This window comes from Chamaea fasciata, unplaced genomic scaffold (assembly GCF_029207755.1).
Source record: "Chamaea fasciata isolate MVZ Bird 193981 ecotype frontalis unplaced genomic scaffold, bChaFas1.0.hap1 SCAF_6, whole genome shotgun sequence".
In the NCBI taxonomy this organism is placed as follows: Eukaryota; Metazoa; Chordata; class Aves; order Passeriformes; family Sylviidae; genus Chamaea; species Chamaea fasciata.
This window is the reverse complement of record NW_027094091.1, coordinates 61,243,032-61,258,040: the sequence shown is the minus strand read 5'-3', so window position 1 is coordinate 61,258,040 and position 15,009 is coordinate 61,243,032. Positions and strand designations below refer to the sequence as shown.

The 15,009-nt window shown below is 41.3% G+C and overlaps 1 protein-coding gene across 6 annotated transcripts in view; it reads left to right on the top strand.

Moving 5' to 3' along the window:
- ARHGAP24 (Rho GTPase activating protein 24) overlaps positions 1-15,009 on the top strand; it is a 241,989-nt gene that overhangs the window by 114,244 nt on the left and 112,736 nt on the right. For 5 of the 6 annotated variants that reach the window (XM_066186581.1, XM_066186582.1, XM_066186584.1 and 2 more), the window contains one exon: positions 9,784-9,871. The exons of the other annotated variant lie outside the window; for it this stretch is intronic. In XM_066186581.1, the coding sequence (XP_066042678.1) occupies positions 9,784-9,871 (88 nt within the window). The remainder of the gene's footprint in view (positions 1-9,783; positions 9,872-15,009) is intronic. 6 annotated transcript variants of the gene reach the window in all.

The following is a 15,009-nucleotide window of genomic DNA, read 5'->3' as shown; positions in this document are numbered from 1 at the left end:
CTGCAGACCGTGAAGGCCTTCATGGTCATTTATATTTTGATAACTTGTTAAAATAGCAACATGGAATCTAAGGTATTTTTATTAATACGGTTGGAACAGAGCAGCTGCTGGAGTGCAGTTAATAATGCTGGCCTCCAGTCACCCTGGATCCATTTTTACTCCAGACTGTCTGGCACTCTGCAAAATACACCCCCCTCAACAGGTCTGCAGAAAGCTTGTCACAGTGTCTTGTGAAAAAGCAGATAAATGATGGTTTGATACTTAAATCTGTAAAATTTTAAAAAGCTTTAATAAGACCAGGTACACTCAGTTATTCTTGCTGTATGTTTACAGAATGTTGAAAGATACAGTTGGTGGTGGTATTCAGAGAACAATGTAAAAATCTAGATTATGAGAGTCTTATTTATTCTCAGTGAAGTAAGTGCTCTTTTGAGGCAGCATGGTCTTGAAAAATATTGGCTATTTTAAAAAGATATCTCTAATTAAAAAGGTCAGCCTCTCTGCAGACCCTGGTGAGATGCAGGAGCAAGTCTTTCTGGAAACTTTTGCATACAGAGGGAGCAGCTCTGTGGCTCAGCTTTGGCTTTGGTATGGTCTCCCATAGTGTAGTAGCAAACTCTCGAAAGAGATATCCAAGGGGAAATAATAGGTCCATTAAACTAGCACTGAGAGTAATTGTGTGTGCTGGTCTTTGAGTGGTTGTTGCCTTACCCTAGGTTGGTTTTGTGGTCCACATCAGTTCATGGAGCTGAACTGATGTCAACAACTTGCCACAACTTGTAATAGTTCTGAATGCATGTTGTGCAAGTTGAAGATTATGAAGAAAGGATGTGTACACAAAAACCCCTCAGCCTAACTTGTGCAAGCAGAATTGCAGAAATGTGCATGTATTTTACATAACTGGACTGATTCACTGGTACTTGACTTGACCTAAACTAACTTCTGCTAAATGCTGCCTTGATTTTGTCGTTATTTAAATTGGGGATTTTCTGGCACTTTTTCGTACGTAGCTTGTAGTTTTTAAGCATTGTCCTCAAAAAACATGTTTCTAATACACTAATAAGACTAATAGTAAACAGCTAAATCTCATGCAAAAGTGTGTGATTCAGATCAGTTATAAAGATGAAACTATGCAAGAACTCCAGTTTCAAATTGGAAACAGTATCACACAATGAAAAAAATGAAGATGCTGAACTAAAAGTAAGATGCGAAAATACCTACAGCGCATAAATGGTCCTGCAGGAGAAGTAACTTGTAATCAGGGAATACAAGTTTTCCAGTTGTGTTCGTTGTTTAGGTGGCACCTATTTTGTATAGATAGCACTAAAGACATGCCCCTAGTCTCCCCCTGAGATAGGATCACTGCTACTTAATGTAACCTGTTAAACAAGGACCAACAGAGTATCTTACACAGATGCCAGAAAGCTAAATTAGCTGTTTATTGTGTGTGATTGTGGTATTTGTAGTGTAGCGGCACTTTCAAAGTCACGCTCATAAAACATTTTCAATATAGATTAAATATAAACAATGTGTAGTTGTTGAACCAACAAGCAGTATAGTCATAAAAAAACCTTGCAAAACAAATAGATAACCCTTGCCATTAACCTCTGAGATTTTTCCGTGTGAAACTAAATTTTTTTCTTCCCATAAAAAAATTGCAAGATGGTAATTTATATAATGCAGATTTCCATGAAGTGTTCTTGTTAGACAAAAGCTGACAAGAATATTTGGAAAGGAAAAAAAACTTCTGTGGATTGTAATCCCATGTCCACCTTTTTTTTATGCTGTAAAAGTTGCACTTTATTTGTAATTTTTAGGAAATCTGCAGCAACTTCAACCTTTACTACACACTGACATGGAAATTAGTTGTCCTGGGTGGGGTAATTTGCCATATATAGGTGTTCTGGAAAAAATAGAGAGTTGGCCTTGTCCTATGAATCCAGCCTGTTCAGATCCCTCTTTAGAGTCTTCCTACTCTCCAGCAGATAAACACCACTTGTAGCCGTGTGCCAGCTGGATTGAACTCCATTTACACCATTCTCTATGTCCAGCTATCCAGGCATTTTTTTAACCCAGTGAAGAGTGCCTCCATCCAAGGCATCAGCAGCCAGTTTCTCCAGGAAAATGTTGTGGGAAACTGTGTCAAAGGTTTTATTAATATCTTAGATAAACATTCACAGCCTCATGCATTAAGGAGGTCTCCTTGTCACAGAGGGAAATCAAGTGAGCTGACCTGCCTTTCATAAATCCATGCTGGCTGGTTCTGATCCCAAAGAAGGGATTGAGTACATCAGCCTTTTCTTCATCCTTTGTCATTACGTTTTACCCCACATGCAGTAAAGGGTGGAGATTTTACTTAGCCCTCCTTCGTTGCTAATGTATTTCTACAATCATTTTTACTGTCTTTTACAGCCAGATTAAGTTCTAGTTGAACTTTGGGCCTTCTAATTTACTCTCTGCATCATCTCACCACATCCTTGTAGTCCTCTTGAGTTGCCTGCCTTTACTTCCAAAGGTCATAAACTCTCCTTGTTTTCCCTCTCTGCCAAGGCTCTCTGTTCGCCCAGGCTGGTGGTAGTCTTCACCAGCTCGTCTTTTGGCACAGGGGGACAGCCTGCTTCTGCATCTATAAGATTTCCTCCTTGAAAAATGTCTAGCCTTCCTGGATTCCTTTGCCCTTCAGGAATGTCTCACAGGGGACTCATGTCAACCAGACTTCTAAGCAGGCCAGAGTCTCTCTCACAGTGTTGCTGTATCTGTCCAGACTGTCACTGGAGAGCTTTGTATATAAATGAGAGGTCATACTTGAAATTTTCCCCTTGTCAAATATTATCCTTTTGGGGAATAATTGCATTGTTTTTGACCTAGATGTTCTCAGGACTGAAAGTAGATAAATTTCCTTTGCAGAAGAGATCTGTAAAGCAAGACTTAGTCCTTTGTGTTCTGGTGCTTTATTGGCTTTTTATCTTGGGGAAAGAGTTTTATTTCGTTGAAAGCTGAATTTCCTACTGACCAGAGCTATTGGAAGTATTTTTCATGTAGTAGAAATCTCTAAAGTTCAGTAGTGCCCAGTTCCATTTTTGTGTCGATCAAAACTTAATGACCATTGCCGAGCCTAATTTTATCAAAACTTCCATGCTTGCATGTCAAAATGATCTCAGCTTGTATTCACGAGTTCTTAAACTCAGTGCATCTTTTTTTTTATTTATTTTTTTTTCCTTTGGTAAATACCAAGGGACATTTCTGTGAGGAATATGGCAACTGCAGAGTGGGTTCCACAGGAAGGCACCCTTCTGCTCCTGAACCCTGTGGCAGGTCCTCTTCTCTTACCTGAGCTCAGTCTTATCATAGCTGTTTCTTCTCTCTTGCCCTTACTAGAGAAATCAAATATGCAATGTGGATCTTGCTGCTGGGTTTAGGCACACTTAGGTTTTTGTGCTGTCAGTGGCTCAACTTGGCATGAGCTTGCTTCCTCTTACTGGACAAATACAGGAGATTTTGCCTAGTGGCTGCTCCAGCCAAGATTGCTTCATTCTTGAGGAAAGAAGTTTCTTTCAAGCAGAAAAGCACTCAACCATTAAGTGAAATGTCTGACAGAAGAGAAGGAGAAAAACCTTTAAAGAAACCATAGTCGCATAGGAATAAAACTGTCAGCTCTATCTCTCATGTCAGAATCAATGTTTTGGTGTTTCATATCAGGCAAGTGGTATAGATGGCATTTGCCACCACAGGAAAGAATTTACCTTTTTTTTTTTTTAATATTAAACTATCAGGTTTGAACATTGGTTTAGGTAAAGGAAAAAAGATCTCTTTAGGCTCCTCTTTGCAGAGTTTCTGAGAACTAAACAATGGTTCTCATTCTTCCAGAAACAAACTGTAGAAATGTGTTAACTTAGTGGGACAAGAAAATGTCAAATGCAATGGTATTTATGCCAGAAAAATATACGCTGTGTAATGGCTTAATTTCATCCAACCAGCCCTGTGGTTTTTTTTTTTATTTTTTGTAATTTCTCTTTCCTTCTCTTCATTCCTGGCATGTTACCCCCTAAAATCTAAAAAGTCACCCCAGCCATTGTTTTCTCCTTGTACATATTGCAAAACTGTAAATGGCTGCAATAACTACAAGCCAAGGAGTGTATCACCCCCTGCAGTAAGTGTAATTCTTCCAATGCTTTGGTTCCTTAAGCGGTATAAAAATCCATTCTTACAATAAAAACTAAAAAAATCTGCACTGACCCGGGGTTTGGAGCCAGCTGGGGAACTTGCTCAGGCCCTGTTTGAAATACAGATATCTGTGTGTAGGCAGTCAGATGAAAGGGCTGGCTTTCAGAGTTGCTGTGCCCTTTTGCAGCAAGTGATTTCACTGCGATCTTGGAAATGAATTGTAATGGTGGAAGTAGAGTTGAATTTTTTAAAAACCACTGCAGACAAACTGCTGGTTTCGCTCATTCATTACTGACCTCAGTACGAGTGGATTTCTGTCTGTGATGTAAATCTTCCTCCTGACCTCACGTCTGTAGGCCCCTGACAGTGCAGAGGGCTTGCTTGGACTTGAGATCTATTTTTGTGGGAGCTTAAAAGCAGGAACAGCAATGTGAGGAACAAGAATTTATAAATAACTCATAACAACTTGCATATTTTTTCTCATTCTTTGCTATGCATCATTTATTTATGAATTCACAGGACATGTGCACATCTGTATATAGAAATATACTTGTGCGTATCATGTATGTTATTTAATTTACATTGATTAACAGGCTTCTCTGTGGAATATGGTAGATGCCTTTCTAGCATTTGTGACCTTGTAAATACTAGTGATGCTGAGAGTATTATTCACTAAAAGTAGTATTTTTCAGTTTAAGATGCCATCTGAGCTGAAATCCACTGCTTCAAAAGTTTGACAGCCCAGACTTTCCAGAAACAGGAACAGTGGCAAAAGAAACTGCAGAACACTGCTGTGTTGGATGTGGCTGTGAGTCATTCAGAAGACACAAGTACCCAAAGATCCCTTCTGCCTCTTCATCCCCTCCATCAGCTGTCTCTTTCTTGCTGATGACTTCCTGCCTCTCTCAGAGCTGATGTGATGAGTTTTCCATGAAGCCACAAAAACAGATATGTAAATGGAGCACCTGACTTGAAAGTCAAAGTAGAATTCAGTGATATTTGGGAAATAATCCAAGCTGGAAGGGCAAGAACATCTGATATAACTGCTGGTACTGTGTACTTCTCTTCCTTTTTTAAGGGGTTAGGAGGACAAACGACAACAAGCAAATAGCCCCACGGAAGTGTATTAGGATAAAACCTGAAAACATTATTTTGGCAAGAAAGCACTTGATTAAGCACTTACGTCTCTATGTGCTTTTTGAGTAAAATCCATCCAGAGGGATTTAAAATCATGTATTTGTCTTCACATTTGCCAGTCAGCATCTTCAATGCATTGGAAGTCCTTGTATCATAAGCTTTCTTGGGCAAAACCTGCTATCTCTTGGGCAAGGTGGTGAGTCTGCTTCAGAAAACCGAGTTTAAATGAGGCAGGGGAGAGTGTACCTAGGGAAAAGTAGTGGAGCAGAGCCGGAAGGAGGCACAGGGTCGCTTCCCTTTTGCAATGTGTTACATGGAGCGTGCAAACAGAAATACCATCTGTCAGCTGCTCCTCATGAAGCACTTGTGCAGTGGCCATCCTGTCTCCTCTTCCGTGCTTCCTCCCAAAGTTCAGCTGCTGAATGGTGCTGAAAATGTTTTGAGGGACCAGCGTGGGATAAAACATCTATTTGAGCAAGACTCTATCATGCTGTGAGACTAATCCAAAGTAGATTGATGTCATTCTTGCTGCACAACAGTGTTTTATCAAGCACTTTGTTAACAGAGCAGTATTTTTTCCTCAAGTTAAATGCTTCATATATGCAGATTTTTTGATTTTAACAAACATGTTGCTCTGCTGTTTAGGAGATCTTTGGTTTGAAGCAACAGTGTGCTATAGAAAAATTCATGTGTATGAGAATCTCCTTTGAAAGTGGTCTTGATATTCAGTTAGGGAAAAGGCCAGTGCTTCTTGAGCAATCCACATTTCTCCTGCATGCTGTGAGTCATCCTGAATGCTCAGCTAGAGAAGCAGAACTGCCCTGGTAAGGATAGAAGTGTTGGAAATGGAAAAACAACTCGGGTATACTGAAGCAGGAGCTCTGCAAAACACTGCTGACCTGGTGGAGGCACAGTTGGCAAACAGAATGGTAATGGTGGCCGGGAGGGACTTGGGTCAGGGCCACATTTTTCTCCCACTTCCCTTTTTCCTGTATTTCTGTAGACTGTGTGTCTTGATTCCTGCTGGCACCATGCTGGTGGTGTTTTGTTGTTGTTGTTGTTGTTGTTGTTGTTGCTTTTGTTTGTTTGTTTTTTGGGGGTTTTTTTAAAGCAAAATATTAATTTGGTCCACTCTTCAGTCTTGGGTTGAGATTTTAAAAAATATTATGTATGAGCTGTAGGCTTTGATGTGAAGCACTGTGAAGCTGCCTTATTATGGAACATCTGCATGCACACATGCACTGACACCCACGTCAAAACATGTATTTCCTCTGGAAATCACCTTCCTCTTTTGTATGCAAATTACTGTCTTGCTAGGTGTCTAAGGCTATATAGTCGGTTTTCTCTTACTTCCCTCTGGAATTAGATACTCAAGGCAGAAAGCAGAGCTTGAACTTGTTGAAGCTTTGCAGCTGACTGAGAGTCCATACTTTTGGGATTATCTGGACTGTAAGGACAGGCCTAATGCTACACCTTAAGGTCCCAGAAAGGAAATTGAGCAAGGGGACCAACAGTGTTCTGGGGACCCCTTTTATATCCGATACCCTCAGCCAGGGCATTGTTACAATGCAGGTGTGTTCCCTGGGCATCAGCTGCTGAGAAACTCAGCAAAGGGACGCTGCAGACAGCCTCAGTACAGTTATGTAGACAGCTGCAAAACTTAGCAAGGGGGAAGTGTTGCTGTGTGGTGAAGGCAGACAGATGGGTGTGAAAGCAGACAGAATGGGAAGTGAGAGAGCTGCAATCACTCTCTTAATGCTTTCTCCATTACAGTTGGGCACCCAGGTGCATGTTGCACAAACAAAGCTATTTTTTTTGAGTTTAAAAAGACCCCTCATATATGTATATTGAAGTATTTCATGTGCACTGATGTTTGCAGTAATAGTTCTGGAAATAGACAGTGAAATAAAATCATCACTTGAGGACATTTTCTTTTTAAACTACGGCAGTATTCTGTGTGGTGCTGTCTGGTCTATCTTCATATAAACTTAGCTATTGTGTGTGGCTTTAGGCTTTACTTTTTTGTAGATGGAATAGGTTTCATCTATGAAACAAAGGTGATAGGGTTATAAATATAACACTTCTGTTCCTATGTTCTCAAAAAATCTATCATTAAGAGAGCTCCCTGTGAATGGTAAAAGAGTTTTGCACCAAAGAAATGAGAAAACATCACACTGTAATGAGTCTGCAGTGTGCCTGTTGCTAATGAGTTGACAGCAGAGTTGAATGCAGTTTTCATTTACTGTCTCTTGAATTGGTTTTAGTTTACAGTGCTGTAGGCTAGGTCTCGGTAATTTTGTATTTTTGTTTAATTGAATAGCAAGACCTATGATTGGCTTGAATGTGATGTTTGCCCTCGGTGATGCAAGCTCCCGAGACAGTGAAACTCCAGCATGAACAGGGATCTGTTCATCCAGTGTGCTGGGTGGAGCTTCTGGGTAAAACCAGCTCAATCTGAAAGTGGGCAAGAAAATTAAAGCAGTCTTAATGGTCTATTACATGTGACAAAAACATATATAGTTAAAATGCCTTTTAGAGATTGTTATTCCTGGTCTCCCATAAGTCTCAGAAAAAATGTATCCCTTACATTTCCTGTTTTTTCTTTAGGTGTTAAGGAGAATTTGGATTATATTATGACTTATGTTTTCCTCTTCATATAATCATTTTTATTTATGATATTTTGCTTGCCTAGTAAGGTATTTCACAGAAGACTTTGGAGTGTGGCATCTATTAACAGCTGCTGCTTGTGGCAGAAATGAAGGAAGATAGCTCCGAGTGGAGCTATTGGACCCAAGGCATTTAATGCTTATGATACACTTGTATATGCAGTGAGTGGGGACATCTGCCCACAACTGCTAATACCTGCTGCTTATACCACCTCAGCAGAAAACTGTGCTGTTTCATCTGCTTTCAGCAACAAGCATCATAGTGTCTAATGGAGGTGCTTTTGGGTGTTCTGATGAAATCCCTGTGCACCCTCTCTTCGCCTTCCTGTGATGACACAGTTCTTGCTGGCACACAGCACTGACAAGCTGGTATAGAGCCCAGACTCCAGAACAGCTGGCACAAATATTGATTTTGTGAAACATTTGTTACCTGTTCTTTCAGGTGACTTCTTCCTGTTGGTTTGTAGGGATTCCTTTGTGAGAAGACTGTAGTGTTTCTGCTTGTCTCGACTTCCCAATAATTGTAAATGGTTCTGCTTGTAATGAAGGTTCCAGGTGATAGCAGTGAATACTGGATAACAAAATTGATGCTTTTCATGTAGAGGGATATTTTTAGGGCTGTTTAAATGAGGGGTCTGGCATATTTGGGCGTTTGGTTGAAGCTACTGTGGAAAATGGTCCTCCATGTTGGACTCAATGACCCGTCAGGGGATAAGGACCTTACTTGAGGTATTCTCTGTTTAAGATGTGTAAGTTATGTAAGTTGTTTACTTTGGCGATGGGGACCCCACTATGCCATAATTGGAAAATGTTGCTAAGTAGGTGTTTTCTCCCTTTAACAGTGGTGGAAAGCTTGTACCTATTACAATTTTTAGGATGCTGCTCTGAAAATTTATCCCTGACAGCCATTCCAGAATTCCACTGAGAAGTGCCTGCTGACTGAGGTTGAAATGGTACTAGGAGGAGCTGTAATTTCTAAAAATGAAAAAAAGCTCTCAGGGGAAAGGGGTGGTCTATCCATGCCACATGTCAGCAGACCAAAGGGGAGCGAATAAGCTGTGTCTTCAACACAGCCCCAGAAATGTTTTGAGGGTTGCAGGGGTGGTTTTTGTCTTTGGGTGTTACTAGAAGGATGCACAGCTAAAATTCCCCACCTACTCTCTCAAGGTAGTAAAGTTGTAATAAAGGCTTTCAATGCCCATCACAGAGATTCTGACATCCCTTTGCCTGTAGCAAACACATCCTTGGTCAGGACTCTCTCTGTGCCTGCTGTGGCTTAGCACCAGCAGCCTGGCACCCTGCAGCCACCCGGTGGGAGTGGGATGTTTTTGCTGTATTTCTTCCCTGGGATGCTATGGGAAAGGGCCCAGAGCAGGAACTGGGTATGCACCCCACAAACGGAGGGTACTCTTCTGTCCACGCCCCCTCTGGCTTCAGCTGAGAAGCCTGGCTGGGGAGTTCATCTGCCTCACACGTGCAGCTTCCTAGCTCTTTACTAACCCTTGGTTTTAAGTCTCAATTTTTTTCCTGCAGAACAGTGGGATTAGTATATGGGATAAGTACAAAACTCTGCATGGTATGAAATACCCAGGAGGTTAAAAAACCTAAAGCTGTTATCAACTGCCTCAGTTAATTAAAGGAATCTATGATGTTGGCTTTTGGGATAATCCCCCCTCAGTCTCACTTTGGAAATCAGCTGCCCAGGTGTTTACAGTGGAAAATTCATGTTAAACCCAGTCTAAAAAGAAGAAGCATTAGTCTGTTAGAAGTATAGTAGCAGTTTTAATCCTATGTTTGTTCTTACTTTTTTCTTTAGGGTACCATCTTTCTGCCTGGCAACAGGGTAATTGAGCATCCCTGCAATGAAGAAAGTCCAGGAAAGTTCCTTTTTGAAGTTGTTCCAGGTAGGATATTCTACTCCATATCAAAAGCCTTTGCAGTTTGTCCTCAGTGACAAATGGCCACATCTGTTCTGCCAGAGCAGAAGCTGAGGGTGATTAATGATTCAATTTAAGGAAGAAAAAAAAAAAGGGTTTAATTGGTTAATATGTTGGTTCATAATTTTTTCATTCACCCCCAGGCAGCATAGGAAAAGGATGTGTATTTTATTTGTCAATGTGAAGCAGAATTCTTCAGGGCAAGGGAGTGCCAAGTCTTGCTCCTGGATCACAACAGTCCCATGTGGCTCCGTGGGTTGGTGGCAGAGGGGGTGGAAAACTTCCTGGCAGGAAAGGGCCTGGGGGTTCTCAACAGCCCCTGAGCATGAGCCAGCAGTGCCCAGGTGGCCAAGAAGGCCAGTGCCATCCTGGCCTGGGTCAGCAATAGCGTGGCAGCAGGAGCAGGGCAGGGATTGTCCCCCTGTGCTGGGCCCTGGGGAGGCCACACCTGAGGGCTGTGTCCCCTTCAGAAGCCACTGAGGTGCTGGAGGAGCCCAGAGAAGGGCAGTGGGGCTGGGGAGGTCTGGAGCGCAGCTCTGAGGAACAGCTGAAAGAGCTGCCGGTGGTTTAGCCTGGAGAAAAGGAAGCTGGGTGGGCACCTTATTGCAGGTAACAAGTGATAGGATGAGAGGGAATGGCCTCAAGTTGCTCCAGAGGAGATTTAGATTAGATATTGGGAAGAAATGCTTCACTGAAAGGGTTGTCAAGCATTGAGACAGGCTTGTGGAAGGGGAAGTAAGGGGAGTCAACTATACCTGGAGGTTTTTTAAAGACGTATAGATGTGATGCTTGAGGACATGGTTCAGTGGTGGGTATTGCAATGTTGGGTTTAACAATTCAACTTGATTTTAAGCATCTTTTCCAAACTAAACAATTCTGTTTCTAAATTCAGTCAGCCCAGCATATTTACTCCATATGTTCTGTTAATCCCCATATTACTTTTCAAATTACCTCCTATCATGGCTATTTGGAAGGGCAAATAGATGGTAATGTCTATTTTTGTTGGTTTTAAACCATCTTAGTATCAGGGCACAAATGTAGTTGTGTTCACTGATGTGCCAAGTTATAATATATTGTAAAAGTGTAAGAAATATGAAGTAGACTTCAAAGCTTGATCATGAAAGCCATGGGCAGTAAGGGATTATTACACAAAGACAGCCACTGTGGTATCTCTGAGGTTTAACACTCACCCCAATCTCGAATCAATCAGATATGAAAAGTTTCTCACTGTCTCTCCTCAAAGTCTCTTTTTCATATGTTCAAAATACTGAACATATGTTTATGTTTATTAGCATTGCAAGTCTGGAGTGGACTAAAATCTTGTTTCTTTTGGAAATGATGAGAATTCTCCATATATCCTGATTTATATGACACCTTAAGCTGTCTGATAATGCTGACCCTGGGGATGCTTATCCTTCATGCCCAAGTTAAGAGCGCAGTTGCTCTTGTGATTTCCCGGAATGTTTGTTACTCCACCTTTCTATGGAGTCAAGGTAAAAAGTAATTTCTAGTTACTTTTGGGCTGAGTTCAGTATTTATCTGGAGCATCCCTGAGAATCAGGTAGGTTTTTTTGTTTTGCTTGTTTTCAATTCTGAGAATGGGGTTTCGAATGTGGTTTAGGATAGCACCAGTGTATTTATTTCCCGCACTACCGCCCTTGCTAACAAGGATGTGGCTATGGCGACTTCCTACTGGATACTATGCCAAGGATTCATGACCAAAAATAAAAGTTTTTTTTTGGAAAATCAGGGCATTTCATGCTGTAGCTCTGGTCCTTGGAGGCTGAAACTAAAATGAAGACTCAGAGTGACTGTGGAGGAGGCATCACAGTGGAGATGTGCAGTAGTGAAGTAGAAGTGCCAACTGTATTTTACACGAAGATGAAGTGAGCGTTGCCACTGTTGTCATGTCACTGTTGCTTCTCAAGGCAAGAATTTGTCAGCCTTTTGTAATGAAGCTGTTTGTCATCTGTATCCTCTTAGTGACTCAGTATAAAAGTCAGTTTTATAGGCTGACAGCAACACAACTGAGCTCATTGAGTGCAACACAGAAAAATATATTGTAGCTAAGGTTCTGTTTAGCCTTTGTTAGCTTTCACATGGGAAATCAGCTATGTAGCAACAGGATCTGGTTGCACATTCTTAAAAATTTCGTCAACTGAGCATTGTGTTAAATGTATGGTGCTGAAGCTCATGCTGCGCTTGCATTATTTTCCCTGTATTGAAAGTTGAAGCAACTTTAGTTACAATCCCAAAAGCAAAAGTGACAAGTCCTCTTTTTGTCTCTTATGTCTGTGGGCAGCCTGAAAACTTGTGTGCGTGTGTTTGTTTATTGGTAATACATGCAAATTATTTTGGGAATGTACGTGGGAGTAGGTTTATACTATGAAACTAATACTCTGTATGCAGCCTTCTCTGAAGATGAATGAAAAAAATGTGTGTGGAGACAAGTATCTTGCAGTTTTGGTGCTGTAGTTAAAATACAGATGCCTTCAATTTGCATTTTGAAAACATTCTGTTCATTCCCTAAGATGATTTAATACTTAATTTATTTTTTTTTTTTTAATTTGGTGTGCAGACAAAGAAACTCTCCTGTACAGCACAAGGCCCACGCCACACTTCTGTGTGGGAGTTTTCTGTGCTGGAGTCAGTGACCATGAAATGATTAGTGATGCCTGTGCTTATTAACATCTTCCCTTGCACTCAGAGGAATGTTTCAGTCAACAAAAATCAGAAGAGAGTTCAAATTAATAACTTTTTAGTGGGAAACGTGCACGTATAGCCAAGCTGTGTGATTAGTTTTGAGTGATTGCATTGTATTTGTTAATTGTTCTGAGCTTTATATAGTAGATAAACCCTCATTCTGTGCATTTGGTTGCATTCTAAAGGAAACCTGAGGTTTTCCTCTTGGTGTGCAGGTGTAAAGGGGGAAGGCATCTGTGTTACCATGGAACTGAAGCAGGTGACCTTGCTGTGTCTCAGTGGATTACATGTCACCTGTAGGTGCAGAATAGGGGCACAATTGTGGTTGGCATGTGTGGTGGTTTGCAGACAGGATTCCTGAACCTCATTGGCACCAGGAGGAGCCAAGCACAGAGATGTGGGAAGCTCTAGTGTCTTTTTTAGAGTCCCCTGGACTCTCCAAGGGCTGCTTTCTGGAGGCATTTTGTGCAAGTGCATCATGAGAAGCCTTGCAGCAGGGGCCTGTGGCTTTCCTAAGGATGTCTGGATGCTTGTAGGAGCTCCAAGGACTTAAACCCTCATTTCCTGATGCTTTCAGGAAGCACCACCAGCTCAGAATAATCTGGACTATGTAGGCAATTGGTCTAGAAGAGATGATGGTTATGGACTGGACAAAGGCATGTGCTTCATCATTGACTGGACTTTGATCCTGGAAACTGAGCTGCTCATACTGCTAGCCCACCAGCTGCTCTTGCTCAAGATCCTTGTGTACTAGCTGATGTCCTTCTCTGAGTCTGATAAATCATTTTGCAGCTTGGCCTCAGGTAAGATGCTAGATCGTCACTCCTGTCATACCTCACCATCTGGATGTTACCAAATCATGTCTTTCTTCGTCCCTGTAATGTGTTAATGCAGATTTCATGAAAAATTTGCACAGATGACAAGGTTACTTTCAGGACCGTGTTCACTAGCAGTTGACCTGTTTGCAGGCTCTGATCTAAATCATGAGTTCCCTGAGAGACACAAATATCCTAGAGTTCTCCGATGAGTTTTGCAGTTGCACGAGTTTTAGTATTTATTTAGTACTGTTTAAACTAGAACATAAATTTCCAAATACTGATCTTTAATATTCGTTGTGGAATCTTTTCCTTGTAAACTTTGTGCATCTGTGTTGTGTTTTTTTACCAATGACAAAGTATCATAGTCCAGCATGTGCATCTGTGTGGATGAATTTGCACTTTGGTCATACTGATGTACCAAAGTCAGTTCATCCCACTAAGAGCATTCTCTGTGCAGCCCCAAGTAATGTGTCTGCAACTTGAGTCAGTTTTGTGCTTAGGGATTATTCAGACTGTTAGGAAAGAACTGTAATACTTCAGCAAAGTTACTTGGAGTCTCTGCTGATGCTTTCTTCTTCTGCATTTGTGTGTCTGCTGATTTCTTGTGCCTGTGGATCCTGGGCTATATCCCTTCCTATGAGGCAACATGAGATTTTATCTTGAGTCATGGATGGTGGAGACTGCAGGTGGCAAGAATTACCTTCAGCTCTGTCCACTTTTGTTAAAGGTCAGTTTGCCAGGCTCTTAATTAAAACCTGTGTGAGGGAGTGAAATACTCAATTCCTAGAACTTTGAAATAGTTATCTTTTTTTTTTTTTCACTAGTCAGAGGAAAAGTGGCATCCAAAGGCCTTTTTTTTGTCTTTTCATGTATTGAATTGCATGCTATATGGCAAATTACATTTCTTGCAGGTTAACTGTTCTGGTAGGAAGTGTGAGATGGGTTTGAGAATTGGGGTTTTTTAAACTTCCTTTACGTGAAAGCTTGGATAATTAGTGATTTTGCTGCTTTCACTGCAGTAAATTTTCACTCCTTTAAGTCAGCTGAGATTTGCATAGGTAGGTCTGTGCCCCCTGTGACTCTCTCTGGCTGAGAGTCAGGTGGGCTCTGTTTTGTGTATGTGTCACACTGATGTCCCTGTCAGTAAACAGGACCTTTAGCTTCCACAAAGCTGTTGTGGGGTTTGGGAAGATAAATGGCTGCTGGTTTGTTGTGAAGTTACCAAAACCTCCTGAGTTCCCTGCTGCTGTAGTGTTTAGCCCTTTGAGACTTTTGCCATGAATTCTCAAGTGTCTGAAATGGGAAGGCCACACTAGGTGCTAATTTTTGCCACCCACTGATTCACAGTGGTTTTAATGAAGGGTCCACGAAGGCCTGGAAAATGTGGATTTGGTGAGTTCACTTGTGTTTTTTCCCTAAGGGACGCAAGTAAGACAAAACACGAATTACAGGTACATCTTTTTCGGCTAAAAGGGCAATTTCCTTTGTAGTGCTCCTATGTATCTTAGCAGGTTAGATACCAGGCTTCTACTTCAATTCCCCTCTCCTCTGATATCAGTACTTTTTAGTCCTTCAAGTCCTGTT